General features: G+C 43.1%; 1 protein-coding gene across 10 annotated transcripts in view; it reads right to left on the bottom strand.

Moving 5' to 3' along the window:
- CTNND2 (catenin delta 2) overlaps nucleotides 1-25,098 on the bottom strand; it is a 683,266-nt gene that overhangs the window by 278,666 nt on the left and 379,502 nt on the right. For 6 of the 10 annotated variants that reach the window (XM_074576184.1, XM_074576187.1, XM_074576188.1 and 3 more), the window contains 2 exons: nucleotides 22,121-22,293; nucleotides 12,242-12,818 (listed from right to left, as the gene is read on the bottom strand). In XM_074576184.1, the coding sequence (XP_074432285.1) occupies nucleotides 12,242-12,818; nucleotides 22,121-22,293 (750 nt within the window). The remainder of the gene's footprint in view (nucleotides 1-12,241; nucleotides 12,819-22,120; nucleotides 22,294-25,098) is intronic. The other 4 variants (XM_074576185.1, XM_074576190.1, XM_074576193.1 and 1 more) reach the window with 2 other exon arrangements.

Raw genomic sequence — 25,098 nt, 5'->3', positions numbered from 1 at the left:
GTATTAATTTATGATGAATACTGTTGCACATACCTCTTTTGCAAACCTGTGCTCCAGTCTGATACCTGCAGTTGAAATCCAAGACACCACATCTGGCGTTTGCTCACAGAAGAAAGTTATCAACTTATTTTTTGCAATTCATTTTACAATTAGATTGCATATTATTAGACGTGTGAACAATATTAACTTTTGGAGATTTTTATCTGTAACACTTTGTACTCAAGCCTGCATTTCACTGAGAGAATGGAGAAAAGCATCAGATAGCATTTGTTCTTTTACGTAAAGTCATCTTTGATAGAATATTAAATGCTTTCTCCTCCCAGTGTCTTTCTCCTCCTCAGTGGCCATTTATTTGTGATCCTCAATTTCTAGAATTCACCAAGACCCAAGGTATAAGTCTGTGACATTCCAGGGGTAAAAACAGGGTTTATTATCTTTGTCTTTCAATGCCACATTCAAGAAAGGGAAGATCTCTTTGGATATTCTGTAACATGCGGTATTACTCATCAAGTTTTCATTACCCATTTGAGACTCATTGCATTTAAAACGCTAGAGTGAAAACATGGAGCTTTTATTAAGTGTATACGTAATCAATTGGAATACGACCTTACTAAAGAATTTAGTTATGCCTGTAAAAAAGTTTAGACCAGCAATTATCCACTTTTACAATTATGGCTTTTTGTTCAATAGATTGTCATAGCATTATTCAAGCTGGTTTTAGGTTGTTCCCTTTACGTATACACGGAGACCTCTGATAAAACACTTAAAATAATCTCCTATTATTAAACCTATTATAATCTAAAGCAATTCTAACAGGCTTGGTCTAAACAGAAGAAATAAAAGAAATGCTAAGCGTAGAGACAAAGAAAAGGAATTAACTGTTAACACTGAGATCATGAGGGGCTTAAGGACTTAAGTAAAGTTTATGCTGGAGTAATCATCGTACAGATCATATCCCATAAAATAAAGTTTTCTCTTTTAATTCATTATGCTTACTAATACAACAATTGCACAATAGTAAGCATTCAGTATCCAGCTTCCAAAAACTCAGAAAAATACATTATGAAAATCCTTCCACAATATGCAGCAAGCAAAAAAGAAAACGGATGGCTATAGATTTTTTTACAGGAACTTATTTAAAGAAAAAAAAAAAAGAAATAAAAGAGAAAAGAAAAGAAACAAAACCAGCACAACAGACCTTGCAATATGCCGTGAATCCCACAAATTCAGATATTAAAGGACCGTAAGCTGAAAGAGTCCTGTCACTTGAGCAGAGAGTCCCTGCTAAAAATAAATGGCCATGACAAATGCTGCACGAAACAAATGGTGGCAGAAGGTCACAGGTAAAAGGAAAGCAGACTTGAGATAAGAAACGTGAGAAATGTGTTCACAGCAGTTTGCAATAAACCACTGGAAGGGTTCAGCTTCAAGAAGGGCTTTAACAGTACTTTCAACTAGAAGGATGAGATGCATGTTAGTCCAAAGGTGACAAACACTTGAGGGATTCCGAACTGTCCCACAGTTAGTTCCTGGTTATTCATAAATGCAAATGGACATAATTTGCATGCCAAATGGATGCCTCACCTGCGAGGCCAACACTTCCACTATCATATGGCTGGCTGAAGTCATTTGCATCAAGTTTTGCCCTATTTTACAAAAGCAGTCTGAAACCTACTGCAGACTGAGAAGAATAGTGACATGCAACCCACCACAATCTTAATAAACTTCAGAGAAAAAGAGACTCTCGGCTAAGACAGTCAATCCTTGAATTCCCCGACTTGCGAGATAGGACCTTAAGCAAGGCAGGACAGAAACGTGATCAATTTGGAGAAGGCTGCTCAGTTATGTTCTGCATAGCTTCAGATTCTTGACAAAAGCTGCTCAAGGTGCTACGCTGACACGGATGACATGAGCTAGACAAGAACTCCAGCTTCAGACTGAAAGAAATGCAAAGTTCTGATGAATAAGCCTTGAAAACTTCGAGGCTTGGTCAGAGACCAGACAAAGTGCAATCATGGCTCAAGAATCACTCTGTCTTCAACATGGCTACCATGTTTCCTCTTTTGAGGGAAAACTGAAGAGCATCAGTACCACAGAGATCCTCCACATAAGCCAAACACAACATGGCTGGTTAGTCAAAGCCCTAAAAGCAAAGCCTGCTGCCTGAAAACAAGCCACTAATTTCTTATTTCCCCCGCCTCACTCCCTCCTTGGTCAGATGCTGCTATCCTAAAAGCTGCCAAGGACTCAACCAATCTTGTCTTTGAAAAAAGGCTGTCAAATCCTCCATCAAATTACTTATTCTTACCACAATTCAGCAGTCTTGATGTATAACCTCCATTTACTAATAGCAGCTACATAAGATAGCAGCCCTTCCACTGTTAAGAAAAGAAGGAAACACACTAAGTCAGCTCTGTGTACAGGAGGCTTCTTAAGTTCTTAATCATCCAGATAGACCAGTATAGAAGAGAAGAGGGCTGGAAAGAGTCTCTCTTGCTCACAGAGGGTCACAGTTGCGCACAGTTCCCCAGATGAAGTCCTAACCGTACATAACGCTCACAATTTTGTTTGTTACATGATTAGGCTGTGAAATATTCTATCATGTTCCTAACATAGGTGGCTGAGATGTATTGTAGTCAAGATGGTCACCCAGGTCTTTTCCTACCCTTGTTCTCAGCCAAAGATCCCTAATTTGTAACTAGCCACTAGGTGCATTATTAGCTCAGCTCCAATTCTGTTCTTTCCCTCTGATCTGGGAAACTCGTTCTACACAGGATTTATCTCCCTTTCTTCAGAAAATGCCTCCTAATATTCCACTATCAAAAAGTCTCCTTGGCATACTTTGGGGTTTTGTGCCAAGATAACAAAATGAAAAAGTCTTTTTCAAGTGGCTGAAAGAGTTCTTCTTGTGGGACTTTATTAGTAGCATCCTTCCTTTCCATTAATTGGATTTTCAAAATGACAAACTGACAATGCTGCTTTGCCCAGGTCCTTGCCCACCTACACTCTTGCAAGAATATCCATCTCCTCTAGCTTAAATAAACATTTCCCAAGTGGCACTCCAGAAAATGTGTGCTCAGAGCCCTGATAGGAAATAGAAAGACATCAGATATAATGTACGAAAAGGTCAGTGAGCAAGTTACTCCAGCACAACCCGGTTTTGGTAAACTCATGTTGCAAATTATCCCATCAACCACTTACCATCTTCATGTCTTGTATTATCCTATCAGCTTTTGTTGTAATGTCCAACAAGGCACTATGATTAGCTGGTCTGCAATTTTTCTTGTACTCAGTCCTCCCTTTCTTCAGGGCATTATTAGCCTCAAACACACAAAAAGCTGTCATCTCATCTCCCTCCACCTTCTCTCCCCTCCCCCCCCCAAAAAAAAACCCCAAAAAAACCTGAAAGAGTCCAACTCACCCTCCTTCACAGATCATGCTCCCAGGACTTTGACACAAAGCCTTTGAAGAGCTGACAGCACCTTTTGGTGAGCAAACGTAAACACAACTGCATCCCTCCCAAACCAGGATGCTCAGGGAAGGTGTGGGCAGGGGAAGGACCCCATGGAGAAGAGTCCTTTTGCTCTCCAGTCACAGGAAATCTGCCCCAGCATCAGAGGGCCACAGCACCTTCTCCACCCCTGCTTTCCTCCCAGGCAATGCTCTTTAAACCCAGGGAGAGCTTCAGACCTGTGATCAAAAGGTTTTACTGCCTGAGAACAGCACAGCTGGCTATCCGATAAAAGGGACTGCTTTGCACCTGGGTTGGAGGAGGAGAGTAAGGGGCCATAAGGCAAAATAAAGACATATGCTATGGAAGAGATAAATATAGAAAAGCATATGCAAAAATTTCCTCAGAGAAGTGAGGGTTTCTTAAAATTTAAGACCACTTGTATTCAAACTAATATGGCACTTTTCTATTCTTCACTTACACACTACAAGTTGCAACTTGATGTACTTATTAAAAATCTATGTCATCCAACTGGCAGCTTCATATGCCATGCCTTATAATTGTAAGATTAGTCATCACTTGGTCCTTCTCATTTCAGCATATTAAATTCTGACTTTTGCTTCTGCCCACTTATGATAATATACAGTTTCATGAATTCATTACCATTAGACAATCTCTCTCTGCCCTCAGTAATACCACTTTTATTAAAAACAAAAAGTATTCTGTCCGTTCTGGGTCCATACCTAGGTGATCTTCAAGTTTGACCCTACAATTACAGCAAAATTGCCTCATTTATCTCCCATGATTGGTCATAGAGAGAACTTCGTCCAGTGTAGTTTCTGGCAGCCACCACTGATGGCTAACATATTTCACCTGTGAGCACATTGCATCTCAGCATGGGCACATCCCCACCCAAGTTTTGGCCTGAAATAAAGGGAGCCTTCCTTAACCCACCAGTTTGCAATCTTCTTCCTGACATAGTTAATCACTTTGGATTAAAGTCACCTGCACAGCTTTAAAGCTGGTGCATGCACATAATAAGTAAAAAGCTATTAAATATCCCAAGAAATGAATGCTTACATTACTAACGAGCTGTGCACTGACTTTCTAGATCTCAGCTACTCTGCCTACCACGGTTTGTGTGCCACAGAAACTGGAAAGCATGATGTTTTCTACCACAGTAAAAATGAAAGGCATGTTCTCACTTCTCTTAAATACCCGAAGAGCGTGACGGACTAAAGATTTGTCACTCTTTATTGAGACTTTTGTGACAAACGTTTCCAGGCTATTGGATATGGCCTTGCAACGGGGTTTCAGACAATGAGGAAGCTACAACTTCCACATGGGCCTTCTTGGCCCAGGGCACAAGTGAGACAATCAGTCATCCCAATTTAGATCGTACAGTACAAGCAAGTATTTTCACTGATGTCACAAAAACCTGACTATCAGAAATTTGAGTTGAAGGGGACCTTCCCCTTGCCTAATACCCCCTCTCCCATGCAACGACACTCCCTTCTGCTCTGAACAAGTGAGTTCAAGGCCAAAGACATTTGGAAGGACCCAAAATCACATTCCTGGTGACTGAAGAGGACAACAGGTACATGAGGACATCATTCAGACCTGAGTGCAAAAGGGGTGGTAACAGGCACAGACAAGACTCAGCCTCACTAGCATGCCCTCAAGACCAAAAAGTATGGACATGTCATAGTCTGTGAGGGGCCAGCCTCTTCCTGTAATCTCACATACTAAAAATTATACAAATCAACATTAGCAAGACACAGCTGAATGAACTGGAGTCCCAACACTGGCTGATGTATTTCTATTGCTCTAAACAAAAGTTCCAAAAAGTTAGGTTCACAAAACAATGCTCTTTGACTTCACATCTTTCGTTGAATTTCAGTAGCCAAGAAAAATTGACAGAAGAATTCCAGAAATCAGAAATCCTCGGATTAACCATCTTTCTGCTATGGATACTAACACTTCTCTGCTAGCTTTTTGCCAACTTCAGCTCCTTCTCTTGCATCTTTTCAGCAGGTCTGTAAGCACAGACATCTTAAACCCTGCTCCGATGGTTAAGAAATTCCTTCCAGTGGCTTGCATGCTTGCGTTTGAATCCTGGCCTTCTAGGTACACTGCCAAAGTTCAGGACCAGAGGCCAGAAACTGCATGCCAGGTTGTGTGGTTCCAAGCAACAGCACAGCTTTCGGTACTGAGCAGAAGCACCTTCAATGTTACGTTCACCTAAAAGGCCAGAAACAGCCACTGCCACCCAGTTTCCCCCAGCCATTCAGTTACAACGCTTCATACCAGTTGAATCTATTTTCAGCAATGCTGCAGGCCAGTTTTCTTTGCCTGAGAGCTTGTTATTTTGCAATATTATTTGATTTCTCATCCCTCTGAAAGACCATTAGAAGACCAGTCAAACGATTTCCCATACCAAGAACAGGAAGCAAAGGGAAAGGTGACGGTCAGTATGAGAATAGGACACAAGTTTAGACATATTTGTAGTGCCTACTCACACAGGAGGTCAGAGATCAAGTTCATTAGCTCAAAGATAATCCACGTACATGGGGCCTCCATATGTGGCTCTTGTCAATTATCCCTCTTCTACGAGCAAATTAATTTCATGTAAGCTAGATCTGAAAGATGCAGGAACAAAAATCATGGCAATAAGAAGATACTTTAAAGACATCCATCTTATTCCTTCTGCTTTATTGCTGTAGACTGTCCGTGTTGGATACCTTGTCCAAGTTGGAATTGAGCACTACTGTAAATGTTTCAGTTGTAAAAATGAATAACATAATTATCGCTGAAGGAATAGGTGGAAGTAGAATTAGAGGCAAAGAAAAGGAAAGTGATCATGAAGTTGTATATTTGTATCAGCTCCAAGACCAAAACAGCACTTCTAACCTCCAGATTACAATGTGGAAATGAATAACTTAGCATCAGAAAGACACCAAATTGTTAGTCTTTGATTACGATTTTAAATATTACTGGATGCCTCAAAATCTTTTGGTTTGCTTTCTTGTCTGAAAGAAAGAGTCTCAAAACAAACAAAGAGTAGAAGGAGACAAAAAATCCTAGGCTTGCACTGTCTGTCCCAAGAACAAAAAGGGCATTAAAAATGTTCTCATGTGTAAAGGCTCTAACTGTCAGATAAAGGAATTTTCTAGCTAATAAAAACAAACAAAAAAACTTAGAAAAAAATCTACAGGAAAACTAGTTTGGTTAAAATTAATGAAGCAATTTTGTTTTCTCTATAAAAGAAATACAGGATTCTGTAAAAATACAAGAAGAATAGTTAAGGGAAACAACTGAGTGTCCTTTTTGTTATGATCAATCATATTGATAGTCCAGGTCTCACAGCTTATCTCAAAGCCAAAAACTCCAAAGATTTTCCTTCCTTACCTGCCCAAAGACAAACCTCACACCTACACTGTTTTATTAGCTTAGCACCGTGCCTCAGGCACAGAGAACTTTTAATTCTGGGGTGATTTAGATCCACTTCGGCTTTGGGTTAACACTTAGTTTGTACCTTCCCTATCTGTAACGCCCTGCTCAAAAGCTGAATGGTGACGCATGTGGTGGAGCCTCGTCTACATTTGCAAACGCTGGCGGGAATCTGGGCTTGATGTAGGCTGACATACATTGCATACAATTTAAACCCCTCAAAGAGGCTAGTATTAACGCAGGTTAGCACTACCATTGATTTTAATACTACCTAACTCTGCTAAAAGAGTTATTTCTGCTGCCCTGTAGTGGTATGAAAGAAGGGGGTGGATGCATATATGCCCACGAGCAGTAATGCAGCCATTCTAGCCCAAACGCATAGCACAGCATGATTTACTGGAGAATTTTAACACTTAACCAGGTAATTTTTTGTAAAGACAGCAACGAACGAGCTGCATATAGATGACCCAATATTTTCATGCAACTGAAAGGAAATCCAAATCCACGCTAGTGGTGATGTATATCAGCCCTCCGATACACAGCTGTATCCATATGACTGCACACCAAAATGCTAGAACATGTCAACACTCACCATCAAATAGCAGCCCTGCCATAAATCTCAACAGGAAACCAGGGTTCAACGTGTCATATGCAATGAAAAGCATACAGAAGGAGAAAGGGCAAAGGAAGGTCCCCAGCAAAGAGAGAAGAGCGAGACAAGACAGATGAAGGAGCAGAAGGAACCAGTTAAGACCGTGATAAACTTAGAACTCTTTGCTCAATAAAGAGCATAACGCATATTTTATACATTAACCCATGCCACAGTTTTATAATCCGGTGATATTTTAGTATTAATACCACAGATGCTCACAAACAGTACTACCTCAGAAAGGACAAATTCCTTTTCTTTTTGATTTTACAGGGACCCGAATGAAGATTCTGTTTGCAAACACGAGGCTGAGCACTGAAGTTTTCAGCAGCGGCACCAGGGCTGCCTGAGGGATGCTGCAGCTCTTGTTTCAGTGGAACATGTCACCACTACATGAAGAATAGCTGCATAATATTCTTTCCAGCTGACATTACACAAAGTGATTCACACCAACACTCATTTCTTAAATCTAACCTTTTAGTACAGCTGACTGAGCATGATGCGGTCTTCAAACGCACTTAGTTTCCTTTTTAGTTTTTTGTAATAAAGCAATGCATAAAATTACCTACCGTTGCCTTACGTCTCTCTAGTCTTCCCTAGGCCTGGATGAAGAGGCAGGAGCAGCTCAGCAATACCAGCGCTGCTCCCCTATCACTTAACCTGAGGCACAAACTACCTCAACAACACCCTTTCACCGCCTCCTCTCCCTTGGCTCCGAAGCAAACCCACTACTCCTTTTGTACTGATTCTGGCCAGCGGGAGATGCTTCAAGAGGACCACGAAGAGTGGGCACCCGTGCGATGACCTGCCTCCCAGAAGGGTCTTCCCATGTTTCTGCTGCCTGCTGTCCTACAAACTCCTCCTTCCAGAGAAAAACGGGCTGCTTTGGGGAGTCTGGCTCCCAGCGGCACTCCGCAGCTCAGTCCAGGCGCGGTAGCTGCAAGGAGGTATTTACAAACTGTGCTTTCTGGATTCCGATCGCTGCTTGAACAGACAGTGGGCTTCGGAGCAGAGCTGATCGGAAAACTACTTCCAAAATCGTAATTGCAGATCATAGCAATGAAGCGGCTAGACTAAGAATAAACACGGTAAGTGTACACTCAGAAAAAATGCTATATACACATGTACACACATACCCATACACACACACGCTTCGCAATGGTAACAGTTCAAGTATAACTAGACTAAAACCCATTTCTGAAGACGTTTCTAAGGTTACTCGGTTAAAACTGAGTCACTGCATGCTGTTGCATGTCTTATTTTAAATTCAGGATGCAGTCTAAGAATTGCCATTTTTTATAATTTGGAGCTGTTTCATAATCAAGTTTGTAGGAAATTAATATAAATAATGCCATCTCTTCAATTAAGTCTTACACAGATTCAGTTTTGGACAATCTATGTTTGTATTGTACATGAAATACAAATTTTTTACGAATTTTTAAAAAAATTCATCATAGCTGAAGGTCTTTTCTTTTAAACATCTAACCTTGCTACTGGTATCATTCAGCTTGTTTAGCACACTGAGACCTGGTAGTATTCATGAACTAGGTAGCTCCAGTACAATTTTCTAATATCATGAAAAAAACTAAAACAAATGCATTATTTGTATCCCCAGTAATTAATACAAATAATCATTTTTTTCTTCATGGAGGTAAAAAAAGATTACTTTCAGCAACATCATCCCTGTGATGACACATACATACCAATGCAACTTCACATTAATCACCGTAGGCAAACCATCAATCAGTGCAATGTGACAACTATTCTCCACTCCTCCCCCTCCTCTCTCGAAGAAAAAAAAACCCAAACCATCTTTGGATGTAGTGAACAAGAAGCAGAAGTCTCATCTAGTGAACAACAGTTTTCCAACGTACAATTGCTTGCTCTCCTTCTCAATGGGTTTGATTTCTAACACAATGACTGGAAAACACCTGCAATAATACGATATACTTACAGCTCAAATACCAAACCTGTTCTGAGCAAAAACGCCTATAGGAAAAAAAAAGATTGCCTTGGTAGTACCTGTAACATCTGATCCTGGCTAACTCTAAAGCACGTCTTAATTTTAAGCCTCTATGTAGTCCATTGACTTCAGTGAATCCAGTGAAAGTCTAGATTAGTCAGGCACTTAACACTGCTGGCAAACATGTAACTCTGGGATGGCAGAGCGGCCACGAGGAACATGCTACAGAATGGTAATGGAAAACAACGGGTGGGAGCACACAATAGGAAACTTTTGCGAAAGAACAGGTCATGTGATAGAGCTCCTTTCAAGGACTACTTGAAAGGCATGTCACCGCTGTGCAAAAAAAAAAAAATAAAATAAATGCTATTTACTAACATACTGTTGCTTCCACTTTGATTTTTTTTTTAAGTAGCAGTATTATCTCTGCATGTCTGTCAACTTATTCGAGTTACAGGATTTTTCCGTTTGATATAAAGTAAGACACTGAGATTTTCAGCATACTTAACAGCAGTTCCCTATGAGAAAAAGTAACTCAGAAGCTCATTATGTTTGTTCTGAACAGCACAACGCTCATAAAAGTTAGTGCTGCTTTACCAAGTTTTACAAACTTAATAGCAAGTTCATATGAGCAATCGCTCCCCCCCCATTAAAATCCACATAAAAATACACCAGCCATTTCTTAAATGTATGTATTGATAAGCTTTTCTTTCACTCGAGCCATAAATCAGTGACAAGGGACTCCTCACAGTGGGACCTAAAAAGAGTCAGGGAGGGAAGTACTTATGTTACGCAAGATGCAGAAGTCTTATCAAAAGCTTTTACTTTACAGCAATCCAAGAAAATGCCAGTTCCTTAACTTGTATTCAAACCAAAGAACAAAACCCCATTAGGAATGCCTGTACAAGCGCTATTGGCCAAAAAGGCCCAAAAAGTCAAAATCCAAAGACCCAAACTTGGGTCTGGTGCAGGACAAACAGCTTCTCGAACACTGTAGCACTTCAGAGTCATTATGATGGGCCTTAAGCCCTACAGAACAAGTCCTGACTAAGCTATTGTCACAGGCTTAATGCTGCAATGCTATAAAACACGCTTTCTTCAAAAACCAGAACCCCGATACAACACGATTTCCAATGCTCAAAGTACATAAAAAGAAATACGGACTGCGCCTGTTAGAAAATTCCCTAAGCAGAGACTTCTATCCTAGAACAAAGGTAAAGAAAAATCAGGGAAATACTGGTAGTTCATACCCTGAGGTACACAAGTTTTAAATTGAATTATCCTCTGTTCCTTCAACGCTGACAATTCCCTCCATGCTTATTCAGACTCAAGCAATTCTTGCCATTGGATGAAGTGGCAAAACTCCCTAAAATACAAAGTCTGTGGCAATTCTACATTACCACTTTACTCCGCAAAGGCAGTATTTAATACCTGTGGCCAAGAGTGTGTTGGACTACACTGGCGAGAAGCTATACTTGCATAATTGCTAAATAAACCACTTTGTAATTTGAGACCGAATATTTGACAACACGATTGATTTCAGTGTCCTGAGATCTCGATTTTGGCATCACTTAGCGATGCGACCTCTTCACTGTCTCTGAACTTCCAAAATAGTGTTACATAAACAAAAAAGTTTTCAAATCCCCACCCCTTAAATAGGAAAGAAAACCCAACCAACAGTTCTTACAGGGAGATGCACTAATACTATATTTTATTATCAGTTAATTTAATCTGTCTGTTTAGATCTCAGACACTAGAATTCTACAGGATGCCAACAACTGCTGGAGCTGGGGAGGGGAGATGGGTGAGAGGGGAAAGCGGGATGAGAAGAGGTTTTAACTCCACTAAGAAACTTGTGTACCTGCCTGATAAACACAGACAAACCTCTTTATGTATCCTATTTATCTTCAAATCTATTTATGTCACACAAGAGAACATATGAGCATAGCAGCTGTTACTATAGCAATGAAACTGGAAATTTTGAGAACACAAAAAAACCCCACCCCTGAAGGATGCTCAGTTTAGCAGAGAGATGGTTTAGGGAACAGCGCACCAGTATCTCACTTCTAGGATCTATTCAAAGTCTGCGGTTACAGAGACATTAAATCAGCTGTAACAGCCTATTCCCTAAAGAGCACTCGGAGCCAAAGAACCGCTACCTATTCCTCGGCACAACTCGGTACACCGGGAGTTCCTCCCAAGTAACCCCAAACTTGCCAAATACCCCTGACCCGCCCGGAAATCGGGGGAAGAGCGAATCTCTGCCAAAGGCTCACCGGTTTTGGCCGCGGTGGGCGAAGGGATTCACCATAGTAACCTGCTCCCCACCCCAACCGCAGGCGAGGGCACGGCCCCCGGGGCTGCCGGCCCCGCTCCGCCCCGACCCCAAGGCCCGGGGGGACGGGACGAGCCGGCAGAAGTACGGTACTTTCTCAAAGCAGCAGGCGGGCGGCCTGCCTCTCCCCGCTTACCGCTGCCGGGATGAAAAAAACCCCACAATTCCCCCCCAAAACGACTCTTCATCAAACCCACCTGGTGCCTTCCCCCCCCTGGGCGGGCAGCCCGGTCACCCCCCACCCTCCCGCGGGCCGCCGTTCCCCCTCCCTCGTCCCCCCCCCCCCCCCCGCCTCCGCGGGCGCGGCGCACCCCGCGTCCCCCCAGCCCCCATCCCCGCCTCCCGCTCCGCGGCCGCGGACCCGAGACGGCGGCGGCGCCGGCCGCGATTTACCTGCGAGGGAGCCGGGTCTCTGCAGGGTGGCGGTGGCGTACAGCTCCTGGGAGTGCTTGCTGTACTGATCGGCAGCGTGAACCAGCCGCTTGGTAGGCGACAGGGTGGCGTAAGTGCCGATGGTGGAGCTTAACTGGTGGATAGGAGAGGAGGAAATGTTAGACTGGACGGTGGGCGGGGAGGTCACTCGGATGGGGGACGGCGACAGTCCCGCCGAGGAGACGACGATGTTGATGGGCGAGCTGGTGCTGTAGGACTTGGCCAGGCGGCTGGGGGACTGCTTCGGGGAGGAGAGGCGCTGCGCGCCGGCGTAGGCGGCGCCCTCGGCGGCGGAGCCGGCCCGCGGCAGCTTGGTGGGGGAGCCGCCGGGCTGGGCGGGCAGCGGGGAGCTCACCCGCTGCGCCGGCAGCGTGGAGCTGGCGTAGTAGAGGGCGGCGGCGTGCTGGGGCTCGGGCAGGTGGAAGGCGCTGCCGTGGCTGGGCGCGAAGGGCTCCCGCGGCTGCGGGGCGGCGGGCGGCTGCGGCTGCGGCGGCGGCTCCGGGACGCCCGGGTGGGCGCCGCGGCCCCCCGGGCCCTGCTGCGGGAAGGAAAGGCAGAGGCGTCAGCGGCGGCGGGGTGGTGGTGGTGGGTCGCTCGCCGGTGGGGGGTGGCTCGCCGGAGGAACCCCTCCCAGCCGCCTGCAGCCCCCTCTTTGCCCTTAAGGCAGGCCGGCGGCACCGGGGATGGGGGGGACCTGTTAATCTGCCGGAGCGTTTGGAGGGGGAGGGGGGGAACCGGCCGAGCGGCGCCAAAACTCCGCGTCGCGGCTGCCGGGCGCACCGCTCCGCGGGGGGGGGGGTGTGTGAGGTTGGGGGGGGGACGGGATGGGGGAACTCCTGCTCTGAAACGGGCTCACGGACCTGCCCGTCGACCAGGCACCCGTTAGCCCGAGCTTAAATAAATAAATAACTAAATACCCCTACTCCCTCATCGCCCCCCAAACTTTTATTCTGCGGTTTATAGATTTAGATACGTATAGATAGTTCTATCCATGAGAAGACAGCGGTTGAAGCCGCGGAAAAGGGCTTTAACCGGGTAACTTCTTTCCTCCCTCGCAGACCAGCAGTTCGGTGTCCGCACGGGCGGAGGCACCGCGCCGGGCCGACACCGCACCCGCGATTCGCCGCCGATGCTGATGCTGCCGCCGGCGCGACAGGGCGCGACGGGCGGCAGAATCGCGGCTCCTGAAGGAACGGCGGGGAAAAGCCCCAGCCGCCCCGGGCGGGTTGGCGGCCGGCCCCGCCGCACGGCAGGCGGTCTCCTCTCGTTGATTTAGGCGGCGCAAAGGGGAAGGGAGGGCGCGGGAGGAGCTGTCGGGGACGGGCCCTCCTCCCCCGGGCCGCATCCAGCGGAGAATCCAGCGGGATGGATGGATGGATGGAGGGAGGGACCACACCGCCCCGCCGGCCTCGGGATCCGCCAGCCGCCGAGTTGCCTTAAACCCAGGCACTGGGGGGGGGGGGGGGGGGGGGGGGGTCGGGACACTGAGGAGGGGGGCAGCGAGCGAAAATCCTGGGCAGATGCTGCCCATTAGAAATTCCAGTTATGCGCCTGAGCCGCTTCTGGAGCAGCGGAGGATGGAGTCCGCCCTTACACACAGGCGGCTTCCCCCTTTTTTTTTATCGCGGATCTTGGGCTCAAGAGATCATCTGTGAGTCTGGCAACATTAAAATCCTCTAATAACTGCACCCCGCGGTGAGCGAGAGCTCAGCGCTCTGTTGGAAGACGCGCTCTTGTTTCAGATACTTTTTTTTTTTTTTTTTTTCTGGTCATGCAGGGGATTTACTTGAAATCTTTAGAAAGTCCTCCAGATCCTGGGAGTTGACGGTCTGACCAGTGCTTCGCCCAAACACGCACACCTCTCGGCTACTGATTTCCTTAGCGAGAAAAGCCTTTAAAATGTGAATAATGAATTTTGTGACTCAATTCAAAGAGGTGTGGTGAATGCCGACAGCAGCGTTGTTTCACATTTAAATAGCAACATGGTTTTTTACTAGCATCCTACAGGGAAAAAAAACAAGTAAACAAAAGCAGCACGTTCCTGCTATGAAACTTGATTTATTTTCACTACCATACCCAATAAAGGATTTAGTCAGGAACCGAGGGCAAGATAAAACAACTAATCAGAGCAAAGAATTAATGAGGTTCAAAATGCCAGAAATTTGCACTTCTTCCCATGTACGCCCACTGGAAATTTTTCTGTCCTTTTTAACTTTTGGAGCCCCGCCCCCCATCTTAAATGCTTTGCATCTGGGGGAAGAACACATATTTTTCTAGACATGGTCAAGAAGTGAGGCTTTGGAGGAGCTGCTCCTGGTGCTTTGCTCCCAGTCATTTAACAGCATGGAGCCTACCAGCGCTCGCAGTGTTCAGGCGTCTCAAGGGAGCACTGCCAGACCCAAACCTCACTGGCTTCAGGAGTTTTTGCACCCCGAAGAGCAACAGCCTTATAGATAACTGCAATGTAAACTGACCCCTCCAGCTGTTCTGTATGGTAAGCCCCTGGCAGGCGAGGGGATCACAGATACAAGTAGCCTGCTCGCTGGTGAGGTGGACCGTTCTGATTGCGGCCGCGAGATACAAACACCACAGCAGCGAGTACGGGCTTTGACATTTTCATAAAGGGCCATCAAGCTCAAGTTGCTCATTTGAAAAACTCCTAACAAAAACCAGGAAGGCAAAGTCTGGGAACATCAACGGACTTTTAAAAGCTACTTTCATGCTGAGCTACTTACCGTCTCTGCTTTAAACTGGAAAGAAGGGCTCTAATCTGCAACTGACTGTCCAGTAACGTATTTGACAGGAGTACAGTTTTCATTTTCAAGGTTTAAACTGTATGGTAACAACTTTCATAAAACAAAAACAGGCTAGCAAGATTTAAGGCAACATGGACAGAGCAAGTTTTGCACATGATGAAAGGTCATTTGAACCAGCTACATCATTAATTGAAATTTGTTAATAAATTTTACTTTCTGGACTGTTCAGAGGCATAATAATACATTTTGTAATATTCAACGTCATTCCAAAATAGTCTTCTGCAACGTTACCAGTGTCTTCTGCAACACACTGCTAACACACTGGTAACTTAGGCAGTTTGCCATCGATCATAAGGATTTTAGGCAAGCACTGTCAACATGTATAACAGCACTTCTTTTTCTAATCTATTTCTACATGGCTTGATGTGTCAAGGATTTAGAGTAATTAATTTTGAGTAAACCAATATTTTCCCATATTCCTAATAAATCTCTATAAAGCTGCAGGCATTCTTGCAAGTACTACTTCAAAAACTCAAAAAATCCCACTTCATGATTGTCTCTTATAGGGAAGAAGGTGTAGCGTCAGGGCACAAGAATTAAATGCTTAATTAAAACCAGAGTGTACAGCACTTCCTAAAAAGCTAAGCATTTGCTCTGTATGAAGGAGAGAACTTTTGGATGAACAGATTGCAATGAAAACATTAGCATGCAGTATTTTCTAGGATGTGACTAATCTCAGACCTGCCTTAAATTTACTGTGAGGTTCTTATGTTTTTTCGAAGGGCCAAGTGTGCACTCACATTCTCCACTCGTGTTTTCAAGAGGTAAAACGTGTTTTAGTTTCTCCCTGCGTTTCCCCCTGTCTGTTGCTGAAGACAACCACACAGACATGTCATTGTTCATCCCGACGTGTGAGGTTATACTTGGTATGGAAGAATAAAATGGAATGGTATTTCCCCCTTATTTTTCCCTTTATCCATTATTGTTGTCAACCTGATAATGAAACTGTTTAAACTAATAAGTTGAGAGCAAATTTGCTTCCCATTTGTTATATCCTCCTGCAACAATCTACTTCATAGACCTGAACAAAAATAAAGAACTTTCTTACTACAGCCCTATCTATTCCAAGACTCAGAGCTTTAATTTTTTCGGGTATCCCAAAGAAAAGGAGCCTGATTTGCTTATTTGGATTCAATATATGGATTCTGATATATCCTTTTTAACAGCAGAAATATGTGAAAAAAATATGAAAACAGCAATACAGCTAGGAAAATATTTTATTTCTCATTTAATCTTAGTAGAAAGATCATTCTCTACTGATATGGACAAAATGAGATCTGTAGAGCTCTATAAAGAAAATTACTGAGGGTGTCCAGTTAGGTTATAGTAGACTAGAGAAAAGTCTAACTGCTGTTTGCCTGCCATAATTCATGCATTTAATACACTAAATTTCAGGATTTTTTTATTATTATTTTTTTACAATTCCAATTGAAAATTTTAATCAGAACTTTAACTGAAAAAGGTTAAGTGAGAGACTGCTATACAAGATTTCTGTTTTATGAAGTGGAATTGATGGGGGAAAGTAACTGTGTTGAATTATCTATTTTCCTGAAAATTTTTCATGGATAAGGAATTACAAAATCCTAGATGGCTAGACAGCTTAAGCAAAACTTTGGGGTCAGCTGCTAATTACTGAAATGTCAGTATGTTGATTCTTGGAGATTGCTCCCAGAGGGGCAAATGGTGTGTAAGACCAGCAAAACCGGAATAGCAAAGGTCTCAGAGAACAAGAGGAACCATTATGAATGTGTTAGCAGGTGCAGCAGATCTATTTGGTATATCATCTAAAATCCCTTCAAACTGTTTTCTTCTTAGGCATGCCAAAATACAAACCCAAAACCTGGTAGATTTTGTGCATCTATGCTTCATAATTCACAGGTGCTAAGGAACAGAACTTCTGTCAGTGCAACCGCGTGAGTCTTAGAAACGGAACTAAGAGCAGAAAAGGCTTCATAGTCATTTCTTGGTAGTGAGATAATGATACAATTTCCAGGAAAATGCTGGAAAATTTGAATCATGGTACCAGTTACCCTTAAGAAATGACAATTTGTGCTCAAAGTCCTGTATACTTTTCTGACAGATAACAGAAGAAAGTGAAAAGGTATGTTACATTTGAGTAAGTCTGCACGCCCGTCTTAGGTCTAGATGAACTTGTATCCAACAAGCACTTTTAGTTTAGCACTAAATGCCAGCAGCAGTTTTCAGCTTGTTTTGCTGTCTGGAACTTTCAGGGATAACTTGGCCCTTAAAATCTCAAACAAGGTCATATCTGATGAATATGAACATTGTCATATGCAGTATGCTGTTGCCTATGGGAAGACCCTTTTTCTCGATTCTGAGGAGAATTTTCCAATTGGATGCTCAAGTTGTGTGGAAGACGTCCCTCCAGGCTGCTTTGGCTTCTCATATATTTGTGGTTGTTGCCAGCTTTAGGCAGCAAACTTGACCATCCTTACTAGGGTTTTCAAGAGACACAAGTGATCTTGTAAAAAGGTCGATCTCTGTTCCACGATCTACGTGATGCTCTGTGCTCTTTCAATGACTGCAAAGCTTGACAGTCTACTGAGGGCTTTCCTTCTGTCAGCCCAAAGAACCTTCCACATGTCTTCACTCGAGGTATCCCTCTGCTCTGGTCATAGAATCATAGGGTTGGAAGGGACCTCTGGAGATCACTTAGTCCAACCCCCCTGCCAGAGCAGGGTCACCTAGAGCAGGTTGCACAGGAACGCGTCCAGGTGGGTTTTGAATGTCTCCAGAGTTGGAGATTCCACCACCCCTCTGGGCAGCCTGTTCCAGTGCTCTGCCACCCTCAGGGTAAAGAAGTTCCTCCTCATGTTTAGGTGGAACTTCCTATGCTCAAATTTGTGCCCATTACCTCTTGTCCTGTCCCCGGGCACCACTAAAAAGAGCCTGGCCCCATCCTCCTGACACCCACCCTTTAAGTATTTATAAGTGTTGATAAGATCCCCCCTAAGGCCCAATACCTCTATCAACACTTTTCTACAAAGGGGAAAAGAGGGTATGGAAAATGCTTAATATTTTTTAGTCTTTGCGATGCAGACTTCAGTCCTTGGGCAGCACCTGTGGAAGGGTCTTTCTTCTGCAGGACTGCTTTGCTGCCATTTATAAGTTCCTGACATAACTTGAAAGATGCTACCTATATTCAAATGCACTTACATGATAACAGATGCCAGCCTATACCCCTGGATCCCTCAAACGTGGCCTGTTCCATGTGTTTCTCCTGATTTTATCACAAAGGTCATGGCCAGCGCAAGGTCATCACTATACTTTGTTTGCAAAATACACCCCAACGCTATTACAAAAACCTGGCAACCTACCTGATCCTAATCTCAAAAGGCCATACGTACAGCTGAAGGTAGGTAATACCATCAGAGTCTTCTACATCCACAAACAGAATTCTGTGACATCCTTTCAGAGTGTCCAGAGATGGTCAGTCTCTGGTTTTAAAGCAGCAATGAAAGCTGCAATCATTACCTATTGTAGGATCAATACTGTAGGATCAGCATTATGCAGATCCGTTCTTCACTACCATAAGCTATACTAAGGAATTGTTCTCTATGAATGTCATAATAAGAGTAATCTGTCTTAAGATGTCATCTGCTTCCTTTAATGACAGAAAAAATCTCATTTTCGTATTTGGAATCCAGGTTTAAACACATCATCATCTGCCACATGCTGCCAGAAGTGAAGTCCTTATTTTAGATTTTGTCTGGGTAGATTATCAAGCAGCCAGTCTATCACCTTGTGGCACAGGTGACTGATGGCGGGAAGAGCTACGAGTCTAACTGAAAAAGGCCAGTATACAGTTTTTGCTTGACAGCTGAACACATTCTTGTAGTCATTTGCTAATATTCTAAATAGGGCCAGTGAGGTATGGTGGTTTGATGAATGACAAACTTAAGACTTGTTTACAGGAAAAAGGATGCAAGTTAGAAAACCTTTAATGATTTTTCAAGGCCTTTTTTTTTTATTTACCTTTATTTTCCATCTACTTTTTGTTTTTAAGAGATTTCAAATTCTGTGCCAGCTTGTTCAGTCCAGAAGGCTCAGCGGCATAGGATAATACGGAATAGGGATTTACCTCTGGTTGCTGGCTCAGCTTCTGAAAAGACCACAGCATCACCAGAAGCTACAAAAGTCCTCATCCAGAGATGCAAACTAGTTTCACTTCCTTTCCCCTCCCCTTGCAAATACACGGCAGAGCATGTGGAAAACCACTATTTGTAGTACACGCTATGCTTTAGATTCCTACGATAGCTACAATGTAAGCTGACCCTTCTCAAGATGACAGTAAACCAAATCAATCCGTTGTTCACAAACTCCATTGTCCAAATGGAGGATTCACTTTTGAGCAACTCATCTGCAAAATCTGCTACTTTTTGTAGGAAGAGCCACTAGTGACTCTTCACAAATAACCTTGATCGATTAATACAGCATATATCAGGATCTGGACACCAAGTCTGATAAGCTGTTTTCAGAGGAGAAACAGAGTAATTCCCTGCCAGAAGAGCAGTTGTTGCTAAGAAATCCTATTCCAGCAGCATTTGGAAGATAAAAGTTTTGTCTTCTAAAGTACTCAAAGCAGTGGAACAACTCTATGATCTATAATGAAGTCCTCCAAATTGACAAAAATGTTAGATTGCACTTTGCAGCACTATACAGGAAGTCCCAAGACTAATTAGTTTCTCTTTTTTATACAATTGCAGTTTCAGAAATTGTTCTTGCTGTCACAGCTGGCCTTGGGACTATTTACATATTTTTTCCACTCATTTGGGCTATCATTCATGTTCAGAGATAGCTATATTCCTTGCACACAAATACCAAAGGAAATTATCACAATCTGAGCAGTTTTGACTCCTGAGGCTTATTTCAATTATAAGAAGGATAGCAAAACAATTCCAAGAACTGACTTTTTTTCTCCTTAATTGTGGGATCAGCTATGGTCATTTTCAGAACTTTTTAATTTTAACTTTTGACTCTTCCCCTTCTTGTTTGCCTCTTTTAAAACTTCCTCTATATGCTTTTTATGGTATTAATTCATAGTTTATATGGCAGTTTGTTAATATTTTCAAGATATATTTTAATTGACCTGAAGTTGTAAAGCATCCTTTGCAGGATGATGGTGTGAAGTTATGTTCTGTGAGTTATTTTCCTGCAGGAACATCTACCATACAATCTGGAGGAACCAGAAGAAAGAAAACCTATTTTCTGCCCTCTCATACCAAGAAGAAAAAAGGATAGGAAAGGTTGCCTTACTACCTTACTAGTTATCTTTCTGAAGGTAATCAGTTCTCTGTGAAGTAGCTGGTTCATGAGAGCTTTTCCGATCTAAGTAATGGCTGTTCAGTGTAATTTAAATGAAAGAAATCTAGATCATTAATTTTTTCCCTTCTCCATAAATTCATCCTTTTCTGTGAATGAATGAATGATGAAATTTATATTAAGAGTATCACTACTTCTAACCACTAGACAATTGCACACTTTCCCTTCCCTGCCTTTTTTTTTTTTTAAGGTTCATTCTCCTTCCCCTCTCATTTCTTCGTTGTTTCTGTTTCTGTTGCTCTCATAACCTATTCCTTTTCCATCATCTTACTTTTTCTAGCTGCCTTGAAGAATGCGTCCCACCCTTTCACGCTAACCCCCACGGTACAATGCTTTTCACAAAGCACAACTCCTGACGACATCTGCCCAGGCTACAACTGGATATTACAGCCTCCTTTTTCTTTCTAGCTGGAGTCCTGCTCTCCTGCTGGCTCCAATCCCAAAGAACATGAGGGAGGTCCTCTTTGGTAAACACAGAAAAACTCAAGAGGCCTGACCACTATGCAGGCTCATTTTAAACCCTTCGAAGAAGAAAAAAAAGTACCTACCCAATTTGAAATGAAATTTAACTGTGCTTCATTTCATTTTTCAGTCTTAGAGGATAGGGAGCTTTTCCGAGCAAATTGAGAGAATAGAATATTGTATGTCTCTCGGTATCCCACAAGCTGTGCAATGACTATATAATACTGGAAATCTCTTAGCAATTTAAGGCTTTGAAATTCAAATACTACTCACTTCTACAGAACCCTGAATTATAATGTGTGCCAGTGTCACACTGCGATGGTCTGCTTTGCTGGGACGGTTAAAATCTCAACAGAGAAAATAACCTGAGCTGACCAACGAAACCCAGGCAGACTTTGTTTATGTACAAGAAGCATGAAAGCTTCTAGAAACATTTGTCTAAACTGAAGCTTAACTTCCCAGTGAGAGGCTTTGATGTCGCGGTGAGAAGCACAGAAGGTGAGAGGGTTACACGTCAAAGCCAGGAAGGATCGTTTAGACAGGAAGAGAGATTTATAAAGTTTTCATGAGTATCTGAAACAATATTTCAAAATGCTCGAAACGTACAGGTGGCTGTCTGATAGATTGCATGTCATACAATATGGGGTGGGGAAAAAGGGCAAAAAATTATTCTTACACTTGGGATTAGGCTGCAGCACCAGGCGATGCATGGTATCCCAAGAAGGTTTCGCATCTGGTGTCAGCCTGGCATTGTTTTTGTTTGCTGATGCCTATTGCTTTCAGTAGTATCCTAATACGAAGGCAGGGAGGTCCCAGACCTTAGTTAGGGCTTCTAATCAGCACTGCCACAGAAATGTTCAAACTTAAATGCCTAAACATGTGATCACCAAAATACATATGCAAGCGAGTAAAACTGGCAATGTAAATCTCCTTTTTAATCAGGATTATTTTATTACTATGCGAGTCAACCCACTTTAGATTTATGAACATCAAGGTGGACACTCGATTTACGAACTTTTTTTTACGATTTGCTTTAGATTTACAAACATCGAGGTGGAACATGGAGCAGGTAACATCTCCTGCTGCAGATGCGTTGAAGAAGACAGAAAGTAAAGGCAGACATTCACGTGCCGGTGGGCACCCAACAGCTCTGTTTCCCAGGAGCCACCCTGCACGATTTTTGGATGCGAGAGACCCGGGCTGCTTTTAGGACACGTACCTGGCTGTAGCTCTGGATGGCACCTCTGGCCTGACCGCTGCGGGCCGGGAGCTGGGCGGCCGCCGTTTCGCCCAGGGCGAGGGTCTGGTTGCTGTGGTAGCTGGCCGAGTATTGGAAGGACCCTTCAGGTTTGGAATTGAGCTGGAGCGTGCTCTGGGAGAGGAGGCTGGGCCCTGCGGAGGCAGGAGCAGAAAGTCAGAAGGGGGTCAGAAAGCCTTCAGTGAAAGAGCACACCTGTATTAGTAGGGAGCCCCGAAATTAACAGATGTATGTGGCTTCAGCTTTTCACAGTTTGGCTTTTCTGTAATAACGATCGCATATATTAAACAGTTTCTTTACCATTCAGTCATCATTATTACTGTGTTCAAGCTACAGTCCACGTCGCTTTCTTTCCAAAAAATTCCAAGCCTAAACAAACCCAAGCGTACTATTTGATAAAGAAGTCTTGTTTTTCAGCTCAGAGTACTTGATGAGTTTTCTTTTTTTTTTTCCTAAGGATAAGCCTTGTTTATTTCACTTAATTATATCCAGTCGTTCTGCATGGGAAATGCTAACTTGTCCCTTCCTGGGCCCCCAGCACATTAGATCTATTGATTACTGCCACTGTCGCGTACACACGGTGATGTAATACTTTGGTGCCTGTAGGGATGGATGGCAGCCTTTAAAATATTAATAGCTCCTCTCGTGGCATAGGAGTCACCCTGATGTTGGTGAATCTTTGTCAGCCCATCTTATCTTCCTCATCACAGCACTGCGCGGCCGGAGAGCCAAGTGCAGGCAGCCAGCTTAAACTGGGGCTGCCAGATGGAAGGGCGTGTTGGGAGCGTGAACAGTGACACCTTCCACAGTTATTTAGTCGTTTAACAAAACCAGTGCATGTTCTAATATTCACTAGGTTCAAGTACAAGCGATTTAACTTACCACGTACACACAGCAAATTCCCCGATTTTTGCTCTGAGAGCATGCAGCAGACAGGGAAAGGCTCTTCCTACACTGCGCTCTCACATGGTTTAGAGATGACCTTCCACAACCACTTTTAATGGTGAACTCGTTCTGTCTCCGTACACAAAGAACTACACTAAAGAATGCCCACCTAATCCTTTCCCTATGCCTTCACTGATTCTAGTCTCTTCTAATTCTCAATAAACTAGCTTACTCTTCCATGGTGTCCAGGCCCAGCAAGTGAAATACAAGAGGAGAGAAAAGAAGAGAGCTATGCCTTGGCCATTGCTTGAGTTACGGAGAGGTCTACCTTCAACCCAACAGCTATCATCTATAGCGGATTCAGCGGCTCCACGGGGACGACAGGTTCATCTTCTGGTTGGCACTAACAAGCTCATGAGAGCACAGAAGGTGACACAAACCTTAAGGGATGTGAAATGATTACACTGATTTTGCTCCTACAGAACACGTGAAAAGTTCAGTTTAAAAAGACTCACAATGGCAAAGCGCCAATGAATTTTACCAGAAATAACTCCCTGTACATTCCGGAAGCAAAGGCCAAATTTTATGTCCTTTAAGTCTTTGCTACAAGGTCGTACAGCTGCTCCCAAAAGATTTCTACTTAGAAAACATGCAAACAACCGCAACCCCAAATTAACAAATTTCCCCTAGCCTGTTTGTCAGAAATGGCAGAACCATTATAACTGACATTTTCCAAAAAACAACCCGAACCACTTATAAACAAATTGTAGTAGGCTATGTAAAGCGGCAGCGTTCGCATCTAAAGTGTAGACTGGGATTATGACACTATTTCACCTATCAACCCAATTTATACTGCAAAGTCAATTCCATTCACCAGAATATTCCAGATATAGAACAAATTTAGAAAGTAAGTTCTGGTACTTGTATTTTCCTTACAAGTACAGAAGGAGTCAGGGCTCCACGTATGCTGTGAGGTTATTAAAAATGTATCACATGCATAGGAGAGATGAAAGTAATCCTGCATGGGTGCTTATAAATCCAACATTTTGCAGCTTTCCATTCTCTGACTCTGCAAATAGGGTTTACTAAGTATTTTCCCTTTAACTGATTTTGTTGCAAATTTGTTCTTTAGTGAAAGAAATATTTTCACAGATGTTTTTAAAGAGCATAGAGGAAATACAGACTTAGTTGTAAAATGTATCTGTAGACTTTATTTTAGTCTTTTGGATTTTGAATTTTCAGTGAGAGTTTGCCCGTGATCCATCAAGTGACATGATTAAGTTCAGAAAATTCACAAAAGCGTAACTTTCCCAGGAGGGGCAGAAGTTGCAGCAATTTTTGTGCATGAAAGTGTTTGTACTCATTCTGAAAGTAATTATGCTGTGGCATTTCAGCAGCTTAAATAATGATTAAACTATCACATGCTATGAACTCAATATGTTTAAATTTTCATTGCATCTGGCTTTCAAGTGCTCCTTTCATATTACTGTGGCTCACTAGGGGATTTACATAGCCAGCTAGAATCCCATACATGGGTTCCCTGCACCATTTAGCCTAAACACTTCCATGCACTTTAAGAAACTTATCCAAACTGTAGAAAAAGATTTTTAGTAAAAAGTTTGGAGCACGTGGTTTTAAGTTCACTAACTACTGCATAGCATTTTTTATTTTGTACCTTAACAAGCAGTAACGAAAAATTAAAACATACATACAATAAAGTAATTACAAAGTCATTTGAGAGAGACAAACAGATAGATATTTAAATTTAAAGTAAGCCCACGTTTCTCAAGCAAACGTAGAATAGACTTGTGGCTGCTCACCTGTAAATAAGTCTAAACCAAGCGTACAATCTACAGCATACATTTGAGATCAATCAGCGTGATCTTGAAAAAACACATGTTCCTTTTTCAAGTTTTAGGGACTACAAGCAGTCCCATCTTGTCTGATAGGGAAAAGATAGATTGCTTTTCTCATTAACATTCTGGAGATTTCAATCTGAAGGCAAAACGAAACCTTCTGAAGAGCCCGCAGCTCACCCAGGAGAGAAGAAAGTG

The sequence above is a fragment of the Larus michahellis genome, chromosome 2 (assembly GCF_964199755.1).
Source record: "Larus michahellis chromosome 2, bLarMic1.1, whole genome shotgun sequence".
Classification (NCBI taxonomy): Eukaryota; Metazoa; Chordata; class Aves; order Charadriiformes; family Laridae; genus Larus; species Larus michahellis.
This window is presented reverse-complemented; position numbering and strand designations above follow the sequence as displayed.